A 21953-nucleotide genomic window follows, 5' to 3' on the forward strand; every position below is an offset into this window, starting at 1 on the left:
TACAGTCCGAAGTTGGTTCTGGTTAGTTCTTCCATTGTCCTTCCACGCATACACCTGGCCAAAAAACCTCCCTGAGCATCTTTCTATAGAACACGACTGTACATCACCCCTGTATGAAACGGTGTTTGTTAGCAGGGTCGTCGCTACTACATAGTACAATCCCGAACCAATTATGTCTATGTCATCAGCGTATGCCAGAATCTAGATTGTATTGAAGAAGATGATCACCGAAACTTCCCCCTCCGAGCTGGTCATTGTCATACAGGAAGCCCTTACCTCTTATTCGAATGTACCAACCACACCATCCTACGAGTACGCCACAAGTAATGAAAAATAAGATTACGTGTTCGATTATCTCAACGCTCATACTGGTTGAGTTGGGTTTCTTTGTTCAATAAGTCTGTATACAGATCACTACTATCATATCATGCAATTTATCGGTTGAGATTATTGGTTGTTTGTCGCTCACTTTGCCACTGCACAATTTATGTTCGCGCCCTGCTTTCGCTACGTGAAACTGTGTGCCAGCTAAGAAGCATGATGCTCGTTGTGGATCGGTTCTTCCTAAATGCTGTACAATTGGTATTATTCTTTCATTTTTTTCTGTGATTTCTGCTATCAAAAACATACAGGGTAGAGTTATAGAATTTTTCAAAAGAGTGATAAATCGATTGCTAACCGATTTTTGAGAAAATTTACAATGGTTCTTGTTTTTTTCTTGTAACAGTACCACTTCACTGAGAAGCTTCTACGAAAGCAATGTAAAATGCACACGCTATGTTGTGGCGCTATGAAGGAGTTTGTGTGTGACGCATTATGGCTTTCAAGGATAAAAGAACCTATTTAAGTATAGCTAAAAACCTCAAAAGAATGGAACTACTTTTCCGGGCTTTTATATGAAGCAGCTTAATCCTTTTTCCTCTCATATACCTTAACACCTCACCATGTCTGTGTGCGTTCAGTTCATTAGCATTCAAATGCACTAGAAGCGGATAAGCGATTCGGTTCGGTGTACATAGCTTTGTTTCACGTGCCCTTTTTCCAATGTGTTCACTACCCTGCCGCGTGTACGCTTGATTAGCAAAATTTAATCAACTTAACTCATACGCAAAATATGATAAATTATTAACACCTAACTAATTACACTCGCTACTCAAAGAGACGACGACAAAGACTGGGCTAAAGCGTATGATTTCATCGAGCCACTTCAATCAGCTTTAAAACATATATAAACTATTAGCCGTTCTACCCTGTCTGCCGAGCGATTATGGCTCACAAGTGTTAACATGTTAGCAGCGGATATTTTCCTTCCCTTCTTGTTTTTGGCAATAAACAAACTATTACGAAAAAGCCTCCTTGAAGACAACTTCGAGCCTCGAGGAACGTTTGCTGGTTATGGTACACGTTTTGCATCCTTCCGGTTCTACCACGATTTGCTTCATGTATATTGTTATAGTTTCAGGGTAGGGCACTTTGCTTTGTTGCAGATTGTACTGGAATGGCAGTGTGGACCGAGGGTCAGACAGAAGTACTGGGTGGTCCTATCAAACAAACTGCTTGCTGCTTGCAATGGCTAATACGAGGATCACACTAAATCGTCTAAAGTACGCACTACGCTTACGCACTAAACAGAAAGAAAACTATAAACACAGATTAGAAGATTAGCAAAGGAAAACACATACCCAAAGGTACATTAAAATACTAGCAAAGAAAACAAACCGCCATGCCCTGGACCCGTGAAGGAGTGGCGTTCGCTGGCTATATCACGACCATATCTGCAACAGTAACCTTGCTGCATGGAGGAAACACGAGTATGGGATTCTGGCACACACCTGGCACGTCTTCTGCGCACTAATATCGGTTAAACATTGCACACGTGTTGAACGAAGCATGCCGCAGCAGCGGACAGGACCAACATTTTTACTCCGTGTAGATCGTTCGCCAGACGGGTTTGCGGCTGGTACGGTTACGTTTGGTTGCACTGGCGCCGCTGGGTAGAAGCAGTTCCGGTACGATATCACTGTCCGCCGACTGCGATCCTATTGGGTCGGTAAACTGTCTCCGGTTGTGCTGCTGCTGCTGGTGATGTTTTCTTTTCCAATTTCTAAGGAAGAAGTAACAGAAACGCTCCACTTCAGTATGTTGATCATGCGTGACCCATCTTCGGGGCGGGAAATAATTACTTGTTCTTCTTCTTCGAGTTTGCTCCCGGTGCGGCAGCTCCAGCCAGATGTACTCCACCCTCGTACTCGGCAGGATAATGACTAGCAGGTCCAACACCACCCGATGCACCAGCTATAAAATGTGTATTTGAATTAATACAATTTTCTTACATCTAATCTACCAGACACTAACCTCCGTGAGCTGCATGGTCACGATGGGTGTGATACTTTCGCCTATTACCATTGCCACCTGTCCCAGCTCCGTAAGGCATTCCGCCTATTGAGCGGCCACCCATCATTCCAACACCACCACCAGCCACCCCAACACCGGAAGGTAGCATGTTGCTCTCCGGCAGCACATTTGGCTGATGTCTTGGTAATGTGCAGCTTTTGCCTCGGCAACGCTTCATCTCCTCCAGGGTTTCATGCAGAACTGCCTTCTCTTCCACCGTGAGCGATGATTCTCGGTTTTGCGTTTCGAAAGGATCTGGAAAAAGGCGTAAAAAAGATTCAAAATCCATTAATCGTACCGCTCGTTTGCTGCGAAACTAAGCATTCAAACGATATGATCACCTATCCTTAGATTGTAGTACGTCACGAGCCCGGTGGTGAACTCGCAGTACAGGAAGTTGTGCGTCTGGTTGATCGTTCGCAGGCAGCTGTACGTATTGTTGTTCGCGTTCATGCAGAAACAGAACGGTTTATCGTCCCACATTGGTTCCGTACGCCAGTGGTTGCTGTCGTGGCTGAAACAGTTCATCCGCTCCGACAGACATTCCTTCTCCATTTTGGCTTTCTTGATGCGTTTGCGCTCCTTTTTCCGCTGGCGTTCCTCCTTCAGCCGACGGCGAGCTTCGCGGGCCAGTTCCTTCTCATCGGGGATCGGACTGTAGGTGAGGAGGAAGTTCGGTAACATGAAAAAATTGCCAATTTTCATGTAAAACGCCATCAATCTTACCTTTCCGATTCTGCCGCACAATAGCACTCAGTCGGTGGGAGGGTAGCACCGACCGTTGGCGTCGGTATCGCATTCTCCTGCACCGAATTCTCGCTGTGCTCTGAATCCTGCGTATTATTTACCACATTACCGTGAACCTTTCCATGCATCTTTTGCCGATCGATGGTACTCCGGAAGTCTACCGTATTCGTCTGTTCTGTCGTCGTGCTTGCCAGCACCACCGTCGCATCGATTGAATTGGGCGAGATCTGTTCATCACTGGAAGAGGATCGATTTTGGACGCTTTCGATAGTGCTCGAACCTGCCATTTCACGACTCGATTCTGTCGTCGACCAACCATCTTCGCGGACGCTACCCGACACTTCATTAGCTTCGGTCGTAGTTTCCGGCCGTTTATCACTGCTCGGTGTGCTAGATTCTGCAGAGTTCACTGCAGACGTGGGTACACTGTACGGTGTACCGGCCCCACCAGCCTCTCCCCGATGACGTCCACGGTGACCACGATGTTGGCCACCCGAGCCCCGATGTCTGCCACTGGCACTGCGATTGAATGCCGGAGCACCAGCCGGTGATGGTTGTACGTCGGTCGGGAAGAGGCTCATATCAATTAACGGTCCTTCCGCTTCCTGTTCCGGTACGGGAGTAGGTCTCGATACCTTCCGACGATGCCCATACCCATTGTGATATTTTCCAGCTGGACGACGCACTATTCCACCATTAGGTACTCGCCTCGGCAATGCATTACTGCTTACCGGAGTAGCGGCCGCTTCCGAAGACTCGGTAACAACCGGCGTGGTGGAAGTGGAGCTGGTGGTGGTGCTGCTACCAAACGCTGTACTAACTGTTGAATAATCATCCACCACCACGCTGCTATCGATTGACTCGTCATCGTCATTCTCGTCAGCGTCCTCCGAATCTTCTCCCCGGTAGCCAGGTGGTTTATGCTCGCGAAGCGATCGCTTCACGTCCTTCAGCACATTAATCTTCTCCTTCAGAATGCGGATCAGCCGATCAACCTTCATGCGACTTCGCCTCCAGCTGAGCTCATCCTCGCTAGTCACACTGGAACAGTTGATTTTATCGGCCGCAATCACGGAACATCGTTTTGCTACTCCACCGTACGGTTCCACGTCCTCAGCCGTGGTGTCATTGTGTTGATCGTTATGCTCGATCTTCGACATCTGTTCGTACTCGTGTCCAATTTCGGCTAACATTTGCTGCAGCTCAAGAACTACTTCAGCCAGATGAGGTGGCGGTACTGAAGATGTGTCGCGTTTGCTTCTCCCTGCTCCCTGTCGCTGGTTCTCCTCGTCCCCAAGCTCACCTTCGTCCAGTGATCGCTCCAGCGTATCGATACGTGCAGCTATCTGAATTAACGATTCCATCATTGGTCCTTCCGCCTCCAGCAGCAACACTTCATCGCCCTCTTCCGGATCCAGCGATCGTTTCTGGCGGGTACGTCTGCGCCTGTGCTGGTGCGTTGCCATCGGCTGAGCCGTTCCCATCGGTTGCCATTTCGTGTGATCACGTTTGGTTTTGATTTTGGTGTAGAAAAAGTTATCCTGCGTGAAGCAGGCACAGTTGCGTCCGTTCGTATAGCCGTTGGTTTTCTTGTGTATTTCGGCCAAATGTTGCTGCAGCTGGCCGTGGAATTTACATTTGTGTTTCCGCCAGCGGCCATCTTCACTCGTGCACTGCCACTTCTGCCCGGGGACGCAATTTTGCTGCAGCGCCGGATTGGAGCATTCCGTGTTGAGCCGATCCATCTTCGTGCGGTAGGGCGTCAAATGGTTATCCAAATGATGATTGTCATGCTGCGGTGGTGCTTCTGCGGGATTAAATAAAAACGGACACCATTAATGACTTGCCGTATGTCGCTGTAAAGAAATCGATTCGCCGCCTTACGATCGAATGTATGAGCCTCCTGGTGATCGATCACATAATCTTCCGGATGTTCGTTGTGCTTCAGCTCAATGGGTTCGGTTTCACTTTCAACCGCACCAACATGATCATCCTCTGCAGCGGCACATGGTAGGAAGACACAGCGAATGGTTAAACTTCTTGTTCCACAAACAATCGATCCACACTCACCATCATCTGCGTCCACATCGTGTTCGTCCTCATCATCGTCGTGCTCATGGGAGCTAAAGTCCAGCTCTTTACGCTCACTGCCTCCAGTCGTCACACTGGCGATGCTACTCGTCCCTTCTCCGAACGCCTGCCGACTCTCGACCAACACCTCCGGCACGAGCTTCGGGTGCGATCCGTTACCGTTCACCAGATTAAAGCGTGCACTGTACCGTGCGGCCGCTGCGCGTTGCTTCTGTTCCTGGATCTGTTCCGGAGTTTCCCGCCGACCAGAACTCTCGATCAAAAACGTGTCTGGCCACTTGTCCAGCACGGAACGGTGTCGATTCAACACCAGCGGTAAGATACTGCGCCCATCCATGTGAGGTGGCGGTGCAACACCTCCAATATCGAGGAACGTTGGAGCCAGATCGACGTTCAGTACGATCTCATCGACACTGGAAAGGGGAAAGCGATACATGTCAATGCGAGGACAACGACTCTGCGCCGTCACAGCCGTTCGCTGCTACTTACACTGTCGCCGGCTCGATGCCCGGGCCGCGCATAAGAAACGGAACACGCACGTCAAACTCGAACGGAAAGCTTTTGCCCTTGATCAGTCCGAACTGGCCGAGATGGTAGCCGTGGTCGGACGTGTAGATGATGTAGGTGTTGTCCAGCTCGCCGAGTGCTTTCAGCTCTTGATAGACACGCTCCACCGCAACGTCGACACTTTGAAGCGTTTGCAGCCGTTTGGTCATCAGTAGATCGGTGAACTTCCGATGGATGGGTTCCATTTGTTGTGTTACCCGAAGGATCCACTGCTTGTCCGGGTTCGGGGCATGATCGTACGCTGGCGTGCTGCGAGAGACGACAATAAAATGCAATGAATAATCAGTGAAGCAAGCGATGGGCCCGAATGCTTCCCCTTCATAAATCATGTCTATTTACCCTAGTTCTAGACAAAAGCGACCCATAAAACAAGCTCCCAGAATGCACCATTACACACATCGAACACATACCCCCCCGATGACTATCGTTTGCACACGCTTCCCCATCCGGGGAAATCGATAAATAGTATTCATTTACATGCTTCAAAAACTTTCTGATTTATGATGGCATCCGTTCCGTTGCATCGAGCATGTATCGACCCACGCCGACGATCGACAATTATCTTGGACCAGCTGAGGCGTAACCTAATTCAATGACTTTTGCTGATGGGCCTTTTGAATGCCTCCGAATGGCTAGACCAAACTTTGGCCAGCCGCATGTTCAATGCAAATGCATCTTTTTCTGTCACAATTTGTTGTTCCCATTTCCCTGCCGGATAGCGGTTTAGGATGATGATACCAACCCAAACCGAACGGTCCCAGTACGATGAAAAGCAGACGGACCGGACAAAGTGTGATTAATTTCAATTAAATTCCCCACGCTCCGGCAGGTTTGTGGTTGCGGCGGTACGCTTGATTGGACACGCCAGGAGCGCGTAATTTCGAAACGGAAGTGAAGAATAATTGTCCCTGCGCGGCCTGCATATGGATGTCATCATTTCCATTTCGTAACATCCTCGGGTTTTTTATGAATATTTATAGCATCACTTGCACTGTGTGTGTGAAAATGGAGCCTTTCTCAACCAAAAGCTCATAATGTGTTGCGTTTGGAATGGCACAGCACGCATAACAAATTCCGTGCTCTCAAAGATCGATGCCCATTTCTCTTGAGATTGCTTAAATGCCTCCTAGCTCACAAGCGAATGGAATGCGATCAAACGAGTCCTTGAGCGAGTGGTGAATACAGCTGTGTTAGGCTTAACCATTCCCAGCCAAATGGTTCGCGAAATCTTGTAGCTGTCAAGCAGTGGGTCACAGGGAGATCAACAAGATCGGGAGGCTTTTGAACGTTTTGCCGATGTTCACACGGGCAAATCTGCATATGGAGTTGTTGCAACAGCAGACATTAGCTGATTGGTTGGCATGTATCCTTCACATTCGTAGCTTATGAATGATATATCAAGCTCATCACATTTCGCTCAGATATTCGAGGCCCAATCTACAGTGCGTTACCGTTTCAATCGTGTCAATTAAATACTTATAACTTATACAAAGTTTTCATTGCATATTGCTGGATAAAGTAAAATCACTTGTGGTTTTTGGGTGAATTCTGATCAGAAGGAGAATCTCTCAAGGATAGACATTACAGTAAATGTTAATTTATCTTCTAAGTTCGTATTCAATTCGCATAATAATTTTTAAGCAATTTTGCACACAATTTTTAAATTTACACAATTTAAAATGTATGCCTTTTAGTACAGGAATTCTTTTTATAGAATAGCAATATTGAGTTTGCATACACGCTCGTGGTTTGTGTTCAAGGTTTTCGTTGAATGAGCTAGTATTAAAAGAACTTCAAACTATATGCGATTTCCATTATATTTAAATATCTCCAACCGTATGTGTCCTCGCGAAAGCCTTTCCGCATGCACTGCGTTTCCGATTTGCAGTTTCTTACGATTGGATAATAGTTCAGCCTCATACCGACTCCATCCGACGGTTCATAAATCACTCATCACCGTGGCGGCCCCAACCACAGTTAGTCAGTCGGTCAGAAGTCGCTCGCGCTCGATATGCAAATCATATATGCATAGTTAAGTTTCAATTTCGTATGTGTTAATAATGCACCACACGATTATAATCCCGGTCCCGGGGAAAAAGGTGGCATATTAACGGTGGAATGACTGCCGTGTGTGAGCATTTGAACGGTGGTGCAAATATTACCCTCTCGCAATGGGTCGGTGCAAACAAATAAAACTACCTACATTATTAACGAGCGGTCCCGTCGGCGGGACCGTCTTGGGTGCCAAGGGGGGTGGGTTGTGTGTAGATAAAGCCCAGCAGAATCGAGCACCGCCGGGAGTTAATGGATGATGGCGTGAGATCGATTAATTAATTTGCCATTCTCGATGCTGAATAACTTGTGCGGAGACGGTGCTGCGATGCGAGTAATGCCGGTGGTGCCGGTTAACCTAGTAAGGGGTGATTTATAGCCAGAGGTTCAGGAGGGCGCAACACGAGCCTTCGCTTGGCCCCGACCGCTGAAACCGGCTCTTCTGCGCCGGCAGAAGTGTTGTTCGAGGCGGCTTAAGTGAACCGTCGAAGACACCACCACGCACCACGGCTTCTCGGTCTCGACTCTGTGTCAAAATATTAATATCATCGATGACATCGAACATTAATAAAAATAGCCGACGAAATACTTTGTCGGTACGCATCCGGACGATGTGCGCTGGTGGCATGTGTGATTTAAGGCGCACTTTCCTGTGCCGGCACGTTTCGTTTGCCGGTCCGTGGTGTCCACCGCGACGTTTGAGTTTGAGCAAAAGCGGGACCAAATAATTAATGCAAAAGCGTAGATTATTGACAAAGCATTCGCCATGTACGGCTATTCGACATGTCTGATTCGATTAACAGCAACTATTTCCTTATCGTCGTTACCGATGCAAAACAAGCGTGTTGAGTGTGGGAACAAACGGATTACAATCTTTGCGAAGGCTGTGTGTCACGCTGAGACAAAAGGTTACGTACGAGTTTAGATAAAATTATTCACCCATAGATTTTTTTTCCTTGGCGCACGAGAGTATCTTTAAACTACTGCACTTTGTTTTAAGTAAGTCGAGCGATTGACGGCATATTGGTCGCAAGTAGAAAGAGGTGGGTAGTCTCCATATTCGTCTACCATAATAGCTCAATTATTTAACACCGGTGTGTAAATTACTCTGTAGACCCTTTTTTTTTGGAAATTTCCTATTTTGAACCTGGAAGATGAAGTATGTACGTCATGCTTTCAACATAAATTGAGTAAGAGGTAGCATTCGATCGGTGGAAAACGTGTTAATTATTCGATATCAAAGTGATAAACAAATTTTACACCTCATGAGACCGAAAGAAGTTATACTCAAATGTGTTAACATTTTTGAATGGGCAGCAAACAGAAAAAAATGACGAACAATAGGCAAACGCCGTGGAATGTCAACACCAAGATAAAACGAGTTATTGATTTAGACATTATTGACTTGAGCCAAAGCAAAAGCCAACCGAAAGATCGAGAAAGTGAGTAAAATATTTATAATCCAATAGCCAAATCTTATAGTAGATAAATAGTTTAGAAAAGCGATACTTACTGATGCGTTGTTACGTTGAAAAACAGATGACTGTACTGCGGTGCCGAGTCTTCCGGGCCGTGCGGTGCCGGGAAGCTCATCGCCAGCAGCACCGGTTTCCGGTGGTTCTGATGCTTCGACTGCCGCAGAAATGCGATCGAATCGTTCGCTATCAAATCCGGATAGTAATCCTTCGCATAGTCGAACCCGTGCTTAATCTTCTGCCCATTCATGTTGATACTATAGTTGTAGTACTTTGAGTTCATAATCAGTCCACCCCATTCACGCCACCCGGGCGGTATGTACGATCCGTTGTACTTGTTCAGATACTTTCCAAAGTATCCGGTCCGGTAGCCCGCGTTCGACAGGTACGTCGCAAACGAGCGCGTCTCGTGCGTAGTCTGCCAGGTGGTGCTGGAACAGTTGTCATTGTTCGTAAACACCATATGATTGTGCACGTACATCCCGGTCAGGATGGACGAACGGGCCGGACAGCACATCGGGGTGGTGGTGTAAGCGTGCCGGAACTCGGCACCACCATCTCGCAGCAAACGCAACGTACGGGGCATAAAGTTTAGCGAACCAAGCTCCACGTCCTGATCGTCGGTGAGGATCAGGATGATGTTGGGCTTGCGTTCACGCGTTTGTCTTAGATCGGCCAGCGGTAGCTGTCCAACGGTATCCTGTGCCAGCAGATTACCCGCAACGCTACCCGTGCCACTTTTCTTCACCCGTCCGCGTCCATCCTGCGGTGCACGGACGCGTCGGTTCTTCGTCACCCGATACTGATGGTGGCGCCGTCGGCCATTGTGATGCCCGGCTCGATGGCTGTTGCGGCGTTGCTGATGCGTCTGCTCCGGATACTGATAGTTTGGCCAATCGGCCTGAACGTCACGGTGTGCCACACTGCCGGCAGCATCTGTCGCTTCGCTCTCTTCGTGCCCAGCAGCTGCTTCCACCGCGACGGCTGCTATCAACACAAGCAACAAGAAGCCAATCCCAAGCGCCATGCTGAGATGTCCTAGCCTTGTGCCAGCAGTCATGTTTAAGCCTAATGATTTACAGCGTAACATCATCGTTACAAAAACGGTTGATTGAAACTTTCGCAGGGAAGTACTTGAATGATGCACAGTAAACTGATTGGTACACGACGTCGTCCAATGCAGCACCACACGAAATTATCACAGTTCAATACTTTGGAGTATTCACGATTCACCCTATAAACCTTACGACACGTCGTGCACTAAAAGCGTCGGGCGTATTATCCCAATCATTTGGGATGTGTTTCGCTGCAAAATTATCTCTCTTTGAAGCACTAACATGGCCTGTTTTATGCAGGGTTTTTTTCTTCCTTTTCTCACTAGATGGTTCACTTTTTGTTTTAAAAATCTACACCCAAGAGACGGACCAACTGTTGGCTGGTAGACAGTATCACACTTTCACCGATCATTTACTGCACTCACCAGACCCCGGGTTGAGGGGGACGGTTTGAGGGTATTTTATGCTGCACACGATCACGTCGTTTTGCACATTTTACAGCTAATTACGTTTCATAAACCAACGGATTGTAGAACTGATTTATGGCACAGTACGCAGCGGGCGGCGTGGAAGATCTTGCACCATGGGAACGTCATGGTTCACTGCTGCCCTTTTGCCAGTGTGTATCGTCTGCCTTTCATCACGATCTACAGGCGGCACCACAGAATGAAGATCGTTAACAGCCACAACAAGCACAAAAACACACGCACACGCACACCCAAAATCACGCGTCGACTGGCGATGCTTCCTCGATGGTGTCGCTCAATTTTCCGGGGTCAATGATCGTGTTGATGGCGATAAAGCACCACAAGATTTCCTTCCGCGCACAGCAGCACCGTTTTGCACTGCTTTCTGCTCGCTAAACCCGACACTATTCCCGGCGACTAGCCACCGCAGACCCGGATCGATCTCTAATGAGTGTGACCTACGACGCCGGCACCGATGGATCCGTGGGGCCGGTTCCTTCGTTTCGTGCACTCCTCATCCGGAACACACCCAGACGGCACGGCACGGGTGACGATCTACCCTAGGGAGGAAAACAAAGCGGAGAAGAAAAGGCACAATATGATTAATGTTTCGCTAATTTTGCACATGTTGCAAATTCACCACGAGTCTCGCGGTCTCTCTCTCTCTCTCTCTGGGCACGATAACTTCAGCAAAAGGGCCGAATGAAGGACGAACGGGGAACGAGGACTAGGAACGAGTCGACCTGTGATGATTTATTTCTACCGTAGCTTCTACTTTACTGTCTCGCCTTGCACAAACAAAGCGCGAACCGGCAAAGGCAAAGTGCAATTATATGAACCATACAACAACAACCACAAAAAAGGAGCCTCCATCATTTGCATACCTTTCAGGCGCAATTTGGGGATCATGGAAGCGAACGAAGCACAGCGTGAGATTTTTTTATTGCCACATAACGTACTGTTAATAATCCAGCTAGAAAAAAAAGACCTTCTAACGCAACGGTGCTCTGCGTGGTTCTTAATGCATTCTTATTATAAATATGTATGCGATCGTAGCTTTTTGTTTCGAACCACACAAAACGAACCAACCAACTAAAGATGCCGTCTAGAGCCCCATTTTTTGAGAAACCATTTCCCGTACCGGATGGATTGGATGAAAGGAATCGTGCCTCAAACACAACGCCCATTCGCTAATTACCCCTCGAGGTGTTTGCGTTTGTGCGAGAGACATTCCGGCTGACCGGAATCGGTGGCGCCAGCCCGCAGCACGTGGTGGGGTCTTACATTCCGAAACGACGACGACGACGACGACGACGGTGGTAAAGAATATAAATGGCAAAGGGCACACATACACACACAGTAAGAGAGGGTAATAAAAATTCGCATTACAACCGTAATAGCGCGGCGATTAAATTACCGAAAAAGAAATCCGCAACTGAGAGCATTTGCTACCTACAGCAAAGGAGGGCTTCAGGTCGAACTGAGGTCCACAGAAACAGAATTCGATCGGCTCATTACACTGCTCGAAGTCGAACTGAGGTTCGCGGACACGTTAAGCCTCAAATTAATAACAGGTGAATTTATGTCGATGTTCGACCAGTTCAGTTCGACCTGCCCGGCTCAGAACGCAAAAGTTGAACGGAACCCAGCACTTGTGCGTGGAAAAGGAAACAGGAATAGGGTGAGAAAAGCAAAAAGAACACAGAAATTGGCACAGATTAAACGAGATTGACGTAATGAAACCATTAACAGCAAATGGAATGTTTGGAGTAGTAAAAATGTAAAACGAAACCGAAAACCTCAGAGGGAGAAAAAAAATCTTGTAAAAGCCTAAAAGGCGGAAGAAAGCTTTACAGGTGGATTAAATTCGGTGCTCGAGTCGTCTTAGCTATTGGTCGAGCCACAATAAAGAAAAAAACCCCGGGCGGCAGTATATTCAGTATCATCATTTTCTTAGCTCCACAACCACATCAACCACACGAAGAACGGATGAGAAGAAGAACGGAAACGTGCTGGTGGCCCACCGTTTTACCACTAATGGGTCATTTATGCTAGCTAAGCTCTTCATTTCTGCGCTCGATGGTCAATTTGGTGGTTTTAATCTTAATGAATGTGCTTTATTTAAAGCGGATAAACTACTTTTGATACAAAAATATAGCCAAATAGTCAATTTAATATTCTACTTCATTTAACAGCTTATTGTTGCTTCTATCCCTTGTTTTTAGTACCCAAAATAACATTCCCAGCTGCTTCATGATCCCTTTGCAATTTTATTCAATTTTCTTCCCCTTTTTTCCCCCTATTCCATGCTGCCATAAAAACAAACTAAATTAATTTCCAATTTCTCTCCCAGACAGTGTATTTGCTTCTTCCCCAGGCGCAACAACGACACGACACGGAACTCAGCATCCCTGCTGGCAGAGAGCGTTGTTGGCTAATGAAATTGCCACCCAGCTTTTACCGACAGGCTCGGGTGAACCATCCAGCTACACCATATATGCTGAAAGTGATACTTTGCCTTGCTCGATGCCTGTAACATGCTCACCTTTGCACCTTGCAGGTAATCCCCCTAAAAAGCCGGAACTCAAAACCCGCCATATTGTTCGAGGGCACTGGAGGATGATACCGTACCGGGATCAGTAGACAGAACGCCAGTCGCATAGCAAAACTGGGAAACGGATCCGTTTCAATTAATCGACTCCGAAAATCGACTCCCCAAACCCCAAACAGGGGGAATATCACCACCACCACCGGATGGAGATTTCGTTCCGGAATTCCTTTTTGCTTTCATGTTTATCGTGCTCGTACTGGACCACTGGGCTAATGCCCGGCCCGGACACTTTCCGGAATATCCAAACGAATTTGGGCACTTTACCGTGCTCGGTACTTTTTGCCGGGCTGTACTGATCTAAAAAGTGTTAAATCGAGCGTACGGAAGTCCATTAAGGGATCCGCCCCCGGGGTATCCCCACAGCTCAACCAACAACAGGTTGGGCCAGCCCGTGCCATGCGTTGCAACAGGGAAGGGAGTCCGAATATTTCCCTCGGTGTCAGTTGCACCGACAGTTTTCCGGCATGATGCTTGAAGACGCCATGAAAAATGGGAACCCAAAAGGATAAGGAACACCAGTGTGATGGGCCCTGCAGTTGACTGCTGCTCTAAGGATGTTGGCACGATGGTACGAGTGGCGAGTAATTAGTGAGTCCCTATTTTTAGCACTTGCCAGTGCCTTTCCTTTAGCTGAAGAATTGAAGCCGACCGTGGTGCACAGTGTTCATCTTTGTTTTTGCTCACATTTTCCAACGCCCACGGTGGTTCTTTCTCCTTTGCAGTTAGTTTTCAAGTTCTCGAGATGCGAGTGACGTGACCATGCGTCGTCGACCTTTGCCGCTAGCTAGTTTCACCTAAGGACGGTTTTGGACGGACTCATTCGGAAGTGGTTTTTTGTTCGGTTTTCAGGAGGAGTTTGGCACACACAAAAAAGTGAGCAAAATTGTAGTGCTCCTGCACAGAATGGATATTGTGGTGAGCACAGGGCTAATTGTAAAAGCCGTTAGGGCGAGCAGTACGAGCTTGAGATGGATGTGTTTATTATTTCCAAAATTTCGCATTGCATTCTGTTGGTGGCAGAAACACTGTAGTCCCGCAATTGAACAATTGTAAACGTTCCACCAAGATTCTGCAGTTTGCTCATACTCCTGCGCTCAATTTACTCAGCCAATGCCATAAAACGGAACTAAACTTCAAGATTGCCAAATTGCGTCGAGTGTAACGAGCTGCTCCAAGTCCAAGTGCACTAGCTTGAAGTGTTTCACATGAATTAACGAAATTTTTGAAGCTTTCCAAGCGAAAACCACCCCCTCGCCAACGGACCGAAAAAAAAGCTCTCATAAAACATTAAGTTTCTCGCCCACAAAAGGAGCAGACCATTGCTTCCCTGCTCCGTTTCAAGTGGACGGACGGAGTGTTTTTTAACGAAGGTTTGGCTGGTTCGTAGTTTTGCTCCACAACATTACGTTTCCTGTTTTATGACACGGCAATGCCTCGCTCTTCCACTAACCCTGCCCAAAAGGAAGTTACAAAAAGACGGCAGTTTGCACCAGCATTTTACCGCTCGTCCATTGCAGCTGAATGCAGTTTAATGTATTTTTCATTTACATTGCGCTTTTGCACATCAAATCCACAGATCACGTGACAAGCTTTGTGTGTAGCGAAACTTCCCGTCGAATGCGCTGTCTATTAGGTGGGAATCAAAGAGAGAGAGAGAGAGAGAGAGAGAGAGAGAGAGAGAGAGAGCGACAGAGATAAATCACCATAAGCTTCCTCAGATTATGAGGTTCTTATCCGCAAATTCCATTTCAACGACCAAGCAACGATTTAGCAGCGGAAACGTGCAAAAGTAGCATTTTCCAGCATGCAAACGCCAATGCGAAGCTCCATTTTTTCTCCTTTCGCTATGCTTCCACCGAAAGGCCAGACTACTGCTCCGTGTACAGAGTGATAAACGATAGATAAAAGGAGAACATTTGAAGAAAATTTCCAAACCAAAAAGAGGGGAGCCGCCACGAACCCGGCGCCACGATGTGCTCGAAAAAAGGGAAAAAAGGCAAAGGAAGCTATTGGCCAGACACGGGACGGGTCGCGATGGGAGCGCCACTTGCCGCCACTAATATCGCTACAAGGCGCACTGTAATTTGTTTAATTACAAAGATGAAACGGAACCAATGCTGCACGCTTCAAAAACGCCAAAGGTAGAATAGAAAAAACAACATAAGTTCTAATATTCCGATATGATCCTCTCCTGGTTCTAATGGGCGTGATGCGAATGGAGTGAAACGATCGAGCTATCAGGCAAAGAAAAGAACGAAGCCCACGGAAGACACAACCATCGGTGAGTGTTTACAGCCAGCTGAAGTTGGAAAAAAGGCTTCATACATCTCCGCCATCATGTTGTGGCGGTCCATGGTCTAATCTCCAACTCCCGCCACAACCGGATAGCTTTGATGATGTACAGCCGTTAAGTACGGTACGGCAAGTCGCGGCAGAACGCTTCAGCTTCAACGCTTCGAGAACGCGTAATGAATCGAGCCTCCGCGTGCCCACACACACGAACACGCACACCGGGAATGCTGCATGTATTTGATTTCCCCCACTTACACCATCCGGGGTGGCTCCTTTTAGCGAACGCACGAGGCCTACACATCCGATCGTGCTGCTGCTGCTGCTGCTGCTGGGCGTAGAAAAGTTCAAAGGCGCTGCTGACGGACCGTTCCACCAGCTCATGCGGAGGAAAGCTCACCCAAAACCATTGGCATTAGGTCGTTAATTGAAACGATTGATTCGGTGAAACGCTGAAGGAGCGGAGTGGAGCTGTCTGACTGACTGACATTAAGATGGGTCAGACGCGCTACGATTTGACCTTCCACCCGCATTACCACCAATTCTCGTACCGCCTCGAAGCGCGTTTCCGGTGCCGATGAAGCTTAAATATGGTATGCCACACCTCACGCGCAGCCAGAAACATCCAGGTGAAGTGTGATCTCCACGGCAGAGAGGTCAGCTCAAAACAATGTCAAGCCGATTTGAAGATTATGTTTCCCTACATAGGGTTAATTTTTACGAAACAGTACTTCTATGCCAGGTCAGTGGAGGTAATAGGCCACGGAACGTGACCTTTCCCACCAGATCCGGGCAACATGGTAGAGGCTTTGCGAGCTATCGTATCTAACGATGCTTGTTGGCCTTTGGAGGTATGAAGAGCAGCAACAGATCTTACTAGCATATTATTCAAAATTTTAACTAATTTTAGGTCTAATGCTCATTCGTTAGCTTAAAATGAATTGTAGTTTGATGGAATGGAGTTCTGAAATCTATTTCTCTCAACAACATCTTTGATCATCTACGTCCTCTTTCTGTCATCTCAAACTTCCTTATCCAATTCGCAATATAGTCAATTTTTTGGCAAACAAGACTTGCCGAGCTTCTCACCAGTGGTGAGTCAATATATTTGAAGGCCCCAAGCAGAATGACAGCTGATTTTTTTGTATTACACTTCTAATTGTGATATAAGAGGGAAGCAACAAGATTTCCCTCGTCGAAGAAGCCCCCCTAACCGACGAGGCCCTAAGCGACCGCTTGTGGTAACTTAGAAGTTGCTATATAAGTATACAATCTGGAACTCTACTTGTTCTTCAACACGCTTCGAATGTCAGAGCGGACAGATTACTTTCATCTGACCTATATAGAGTTGTTTGTGTCGTTTCTTCAGGAAACGCATTCCCTCAAATCCTTATGTCACTTTGTATCTGCTTTGTATCTTTCTTCCAATCGGCACCGCAAGCTCTGCGGCCACAAGCACCGAAGCCTCATCGGAAAATGGCTCACCCTGCCGGGGCGGATGGCGCATATATATTACAGACATTACTACAACACAAAACAATGATGATGATTACACCATCCATCACAAACAATACTGCACAAATTGCATCACATCCAGCACGACGGTAGCTGCCTCATTCGGCTACGATTCCTTCTGCCCCACGCTATCCGTACGATTGCAGTAACACAACAAATCACTCTTCCCAACGATCGAAGATTGGAACGGAGGGGGTGGGGGAGTGGGGGAGCGGACGTGGAAAATATCACCAACAACAAATGACACGGCAGAAGCATAAAATTTTCAACTTCAACACCACCCGCATCGCATTCGATCGCACTGAAAGCAAACAACAAAATTCCATCATTGTCTCGTACCACAGTTTAGCTGCTCTCTTTTTTTCCGCCCCTGTTTGCCCGACAAGTGCATTCGGGCGTTACAGTTCGCACGGAACCGTTCGCTCGGAGCGAGTGGAAAACGGGGGGGGGGGGGGGGGAGCAATCAGCAAAGGATCGGTCGCAACTCTATTAAGGGTAAAAGGCAATGAGTGAGAGAAAATATATCGACCCACGGAAACACTCCTCCCTTGTTGGCCTCCCGTCGGAAGCAACTCAAACACAGCCCAAGAGGTTGTGGCTACCGTTGGTAAACTTCGAAAATTGACATTCGAACGGACGGGCGGTCACGAGGTAGCTGGCTGTTGTGGTAGGCGGCCCTGTAACCTACCGGCCACAAAAGCTTCGTCTATCGCTCGACCGGCAATGTTTGCAAATTTTCGGCCATGGCTGTGTGGCATGACATTCTAGGTCATGCGGGAAAGCGCACAAGCACACACACACAGCAACAACATCCGACCGGCTGGCTACTACGACGAAATGTCATCGCGTGAAAATCCTGAAATCCTGTGCCGTGAAGGTGCTTCCGGTATGCCGTCCAAAAATAACAGTCAAATAAATAAAGCCAAGTGAAGGAAGCGAGTTTCGGTGCCGTTTCGGACGCGTTTAAGTGGATACGATTTGTTATGGCGGTTCAGGTCGTTGAAGCGTCGCTAGAGCACAGGACGGCCGTGCCTTTGCTCGGGCCCCCGGGGGTCGTATCAGTGTACTGGAAAGTCATGTTGTGACGACGGTTGGTAATGCATTTAGTCATTGCGATTGATTGCAGCTGTGAAGAAAAACACGACCGGCATCGATCTGCTTAAAGCTCGTCGGCCATTGTAGGCCGCTGAAGAGATTTTACGGTAGCAGCTTCTTGCTGGTGTAAACTATGATTTCTAAATTCAGAATATCATAAATCGTTACGAATTTTGAAGTCTATGAAAGACATTCTTCAGCATGAGTTCCCCCCATGATCAGTCACGTAGGACTCACTCTATGCTATAAGTAGACTAAACAACGTACACTAAAAGCATCATGTACTTCACCCGAAATAATACGTGTTACATGAGTGACCTCAACCGAGCAATCTCTTTTTTTCCAAATCCATGACTCTAGAGATCCACCCAGTGTGTCACTGCTTTGTCTGAGAAGATGCAACGAAGATGCACCGACCCTTTCCTGCATCGATCGTTCACTTGCCACTCTGGAACGTGTGTTGCTCGTAGGAACACATTTGGCAATAAAAGTCCTCCCCACAATGCAACCGCCATTATTCCAGGGTACGTGTTTGTGTACCTAGAACGTAAGACACTCTTCTGCTCTTGGCCATGCATCTTGCCTAGAACGATGGCCATCCCCGATGACAACCAAAGTTAAGAACCAGTTCCTACTGTACCATTACCTTACCAGCGTGCCAAGAAGTGCCATCGGTTTTGCAATCAACAGACACAAAAGGTGCGCTATTGTGTAGAGATGTGCAACAAGCTCCTAGGGTTTTGTGTTTCTCCCCTTAAGGAGATTATTTATTTACGTACATCTAATGAACACCCATCCATTTAGCTTCTTAGCGCTGGAGATGTATCTTTCTTTTTTACACTGGCTTACACACTACCACAGTACAGTATGTGACCGTGGATTACCCTTGAAGGCAACGGAGCAACAACAAGGTTGAATGATGTGCAACAGCCGAATGGTTCTGTTTCTGCAACGAAATGCCGTTCTCCTGGGTCGCGATTCGGTTTCCGATTAACGAATCCGGGTAATTGTGTGCATTCCCTCTACACCCCCACCCCTCATGGTAGATAATCTTTTCCACCTTCCAGCTTAACTGCTCGATTGTGGTGCACACTGCACGAGCCTGCAGCCTCGATGGCGCACACAACAGCGCAAAGCTATCGGATGTGAAATGTTTTTCATTTAACCTTGCGCTCGCTACACCCAATTCACCCCGAGGTCCGAGCATTACAAGCTACAAGTTGCACCGGAAGGACATGAGGGAGCAGGCAAGTGAGCGACGGAGGTTTCCGATTTAGGGATGATAATTTTTCGCGATTATCGCACCAAACGACCAACCCGGTGGAGAGTGAGTGGTAAAACCGGGGTGCCCCGGGAAGACTAATCGTTTCCGTACCGCTTACCGTAGATTGAAAGCCGGAGATAGTTGTGGTCTAATGACTGGAAGAAGCATTATCACACAACAACCGACACCGGTTTCAAGGGTGGTTCTTTTCAAAAAAGAAACCCCAAAAAGAAAATACACTAGACCGTGAAATATCTTGACGAAAGAAAAAAAAGGGAATGCCTCAGGCAGAAAAGTCTAGACAATCGGGACAGGGAAAACAAAGGATCAGATTACTTTCAAACTTTCTTCCTTTGGGTTGAGAAGCTTGGGAACGCGATAGGCATCATTAGAATCTCGGAGGCTCAGAGGCTTAAGATTTCGATCGTCTAAAGCGATTATCGTCGCATTCGGTACCTTTTTAATGCTTTCCTAATTCAAAACTGAGTTCCTTTCTTTAAGGTTAACATACCACATGTATTCAATTATTTAAACGGAGCTCAAACGAGCTCAACACGAGTCAAAACTGACATATGCAATAAATATGAAGGGACTTTTCATCATTAAATTTAATTCAATATTCATAACGCAACCTTCGACGCTTCAAAGTACTGTGGCCGATTATGATTGGATGAGAGCATTTTTGGACCATTTATTAAATTATTTTCCGACCGCCAGTCAGCGAGTTAAACGATCTACTTAACATTCTGGCTCAGCCTGCAAAATTGGAGTGCGATCGGCACATTATTTTCCCGACATATCGCTACACTCTCTCGCACTCTCTCGGGAAAAGTTTTGTGAGAGTGTGTGCCATCACATTAACGCACCTGGGTGTACCTGTTCCGACCATCAGCCATATTAGGAAAAACCCCTTAAAGTACCCCGTTACCCCGTTAAAGTACTCTTTAAAACTCCAACCAATGTTCAAGCAGCAAAAAAAAGTACCGCACACTACCCATTCAATCGGATTGCCATATTTTCCGAACGGGATGATGCCGACCCTTTTTGGTTTTATTTATCTGTTCCTTTTTTTTTTCATTAGTCCCACCCTTATTTAACACCATCGCACACCGCAAAGGGATGATTTTTAAGGTTGATGCGTGCGGGCAAAATGCGTATTTGCTCTCCCATCGATGACGCGCCCGCTTCCTTTTCTTCTGGCAACAGGCTTCATCCAATCAACCCTTAAAAGGGTTACTCCAAGAACCTGGGGAGCAAATCCGCAAAAATAAAACCCCATAAACGAGTGGCACGATTTTACACCGCGGACACTAGAAAAGCACAACCTTCCGCTTGCCCGAACGAAAGTCGGTCTCGGGGAGTTAGGACCCAACCTTAGCCATGAATCACCTTTGGCTGGCCTTTTTCCTCCGGAATTCGATCCGATCGAAACAATCCGGTAGACCTTTTCTCTCCGGTGCGGTGGTAAAAGCAATTTTCCTCAATCAAATGCACAGTGATTTTCCACTCCACGCGCCTCGTTACCGCTTATCGGAACGGAGGAACGCCACGTGAACGGCGGCATGCTAAAACTTGACTCGCTCCATAATTGATTACCATTTGCAACCATTTCAACCATCAATGAATCAACAACGGCCTGCCAGCCAGAAGGGAAAGAACGTTCCGAAACCGGGCAAACCTGCCTGCCAGCCGTTACTTTCTTCGCCTTTTATGTCCTAAAGCTTGTTTTTGTTGTGTGCTTTCCTTGAGACGCGTCTTCTTCTGATGGACGAGGACATACCAGTGAGGGTCGGGAAGCAACCGTAATGAATGAAACGGTCGATTGAATGAATGAATGACAGGCACAAGAAACAACCATTACCATCGCCGAAGAAAGTCGCTCAGGAAATGGATCCCCACAAACGGTGACTAAAATTAACTTCCATTCATTGATCGGCCAACCGGGGCAAAATGGCGACACTTTGTACTAATTTGGGGCTGAGGCTGCCACCGGCAACCGGTTGGCCAGCCAAAACAACCACATCACAGCGACGGTTTCTCATCTTTCGCCGTCGCCGGCCTGGCTGATTGCTTTCGATTTCCGGTTTCGATCTATTCCGGTCATCGGTGATAGCCTGCGGTCTCGGCGCTAAAGTGTGTCACCACGATTGGTGGCCCTCGGTTACGGCACATTAACCAATGTCTTTCGATGTTTGCCTTTTGCTAGCGTTAAAATGGATGTTTAACCGTACGAACAAAGCGACTTAATGCGTAAACAATATTACTCAACACATTAAACACTTGCCCTATTTTTCATTATTTAACTAAAAATATCCAATTATAGGTGCTATC

The 21953-nt window shown here is 47.2% G+C and overlaps 1 protein-coding gene across 2 annotated transcripts in view; it reads right to left on the minus strand.

The window, feature by feature from the left end:
- Positions 1–339: 339 nt before the first annotated feature.
- LOC118506760 (extracellular sulfatase SULF-1 homolog) overlaps positions 340–21953 on the minus strand; it is a 44221-nt gene continuing 22607 nt past the window's right edge. The window contains exons 2-10 of one of the 2 annotated variants that reach the window (XM_036044354.1): positions 9365–11408; positions 5722–6048; positions 5212–5645; positions 5026–5136; positions 3121–4948; positions 2736–3049; positions 2356–2649; positions 2184–2295; positions 340–2104 (exon numbers count right to left, since the gene is read on the minus strand). In XM_036044354.1, coding sequence (XP_035900247.1) covers positions 1921–2104; positions 2184–2295; positions 2356–2649; positions 2736–3049; positions 3121–4948; positions 5026–5136; positions 5212–5645; positions 5722–6048; positions 9365–10419 — 4659 coding nt within the window. In that variant the 5' untranslated portion in view covers positions 10420–11408 and the 3' untranslated portion in view covers positions 340–1920. The remainder of the gene's footprint in view (positions 2105–2183; positions 2296–2355; positions 2650–2735; positions 3050–3120; positions 4949–5025; positions 5137–5211; positions 5646–5721; positions 6049–9364; positions 11409–21953) is intronic. The other variant, XM_036044353.1, reaches the window with a different exon arrangement.

This window comes from Anopheles stephensi, chromosome 2 (genome assembly GCF_013141755.1).
Source record: "Anopheles stephensi strain Indian chromosome 2, UCI_ANSTEP_V1.0, whole genome shotgun sequence".
Lineage (NCBI taxonomy): Eukaryota > Metazoa > Arthropoda > Insecta > Diptera > Culicidae > Anopheles > Anopheles stephensi.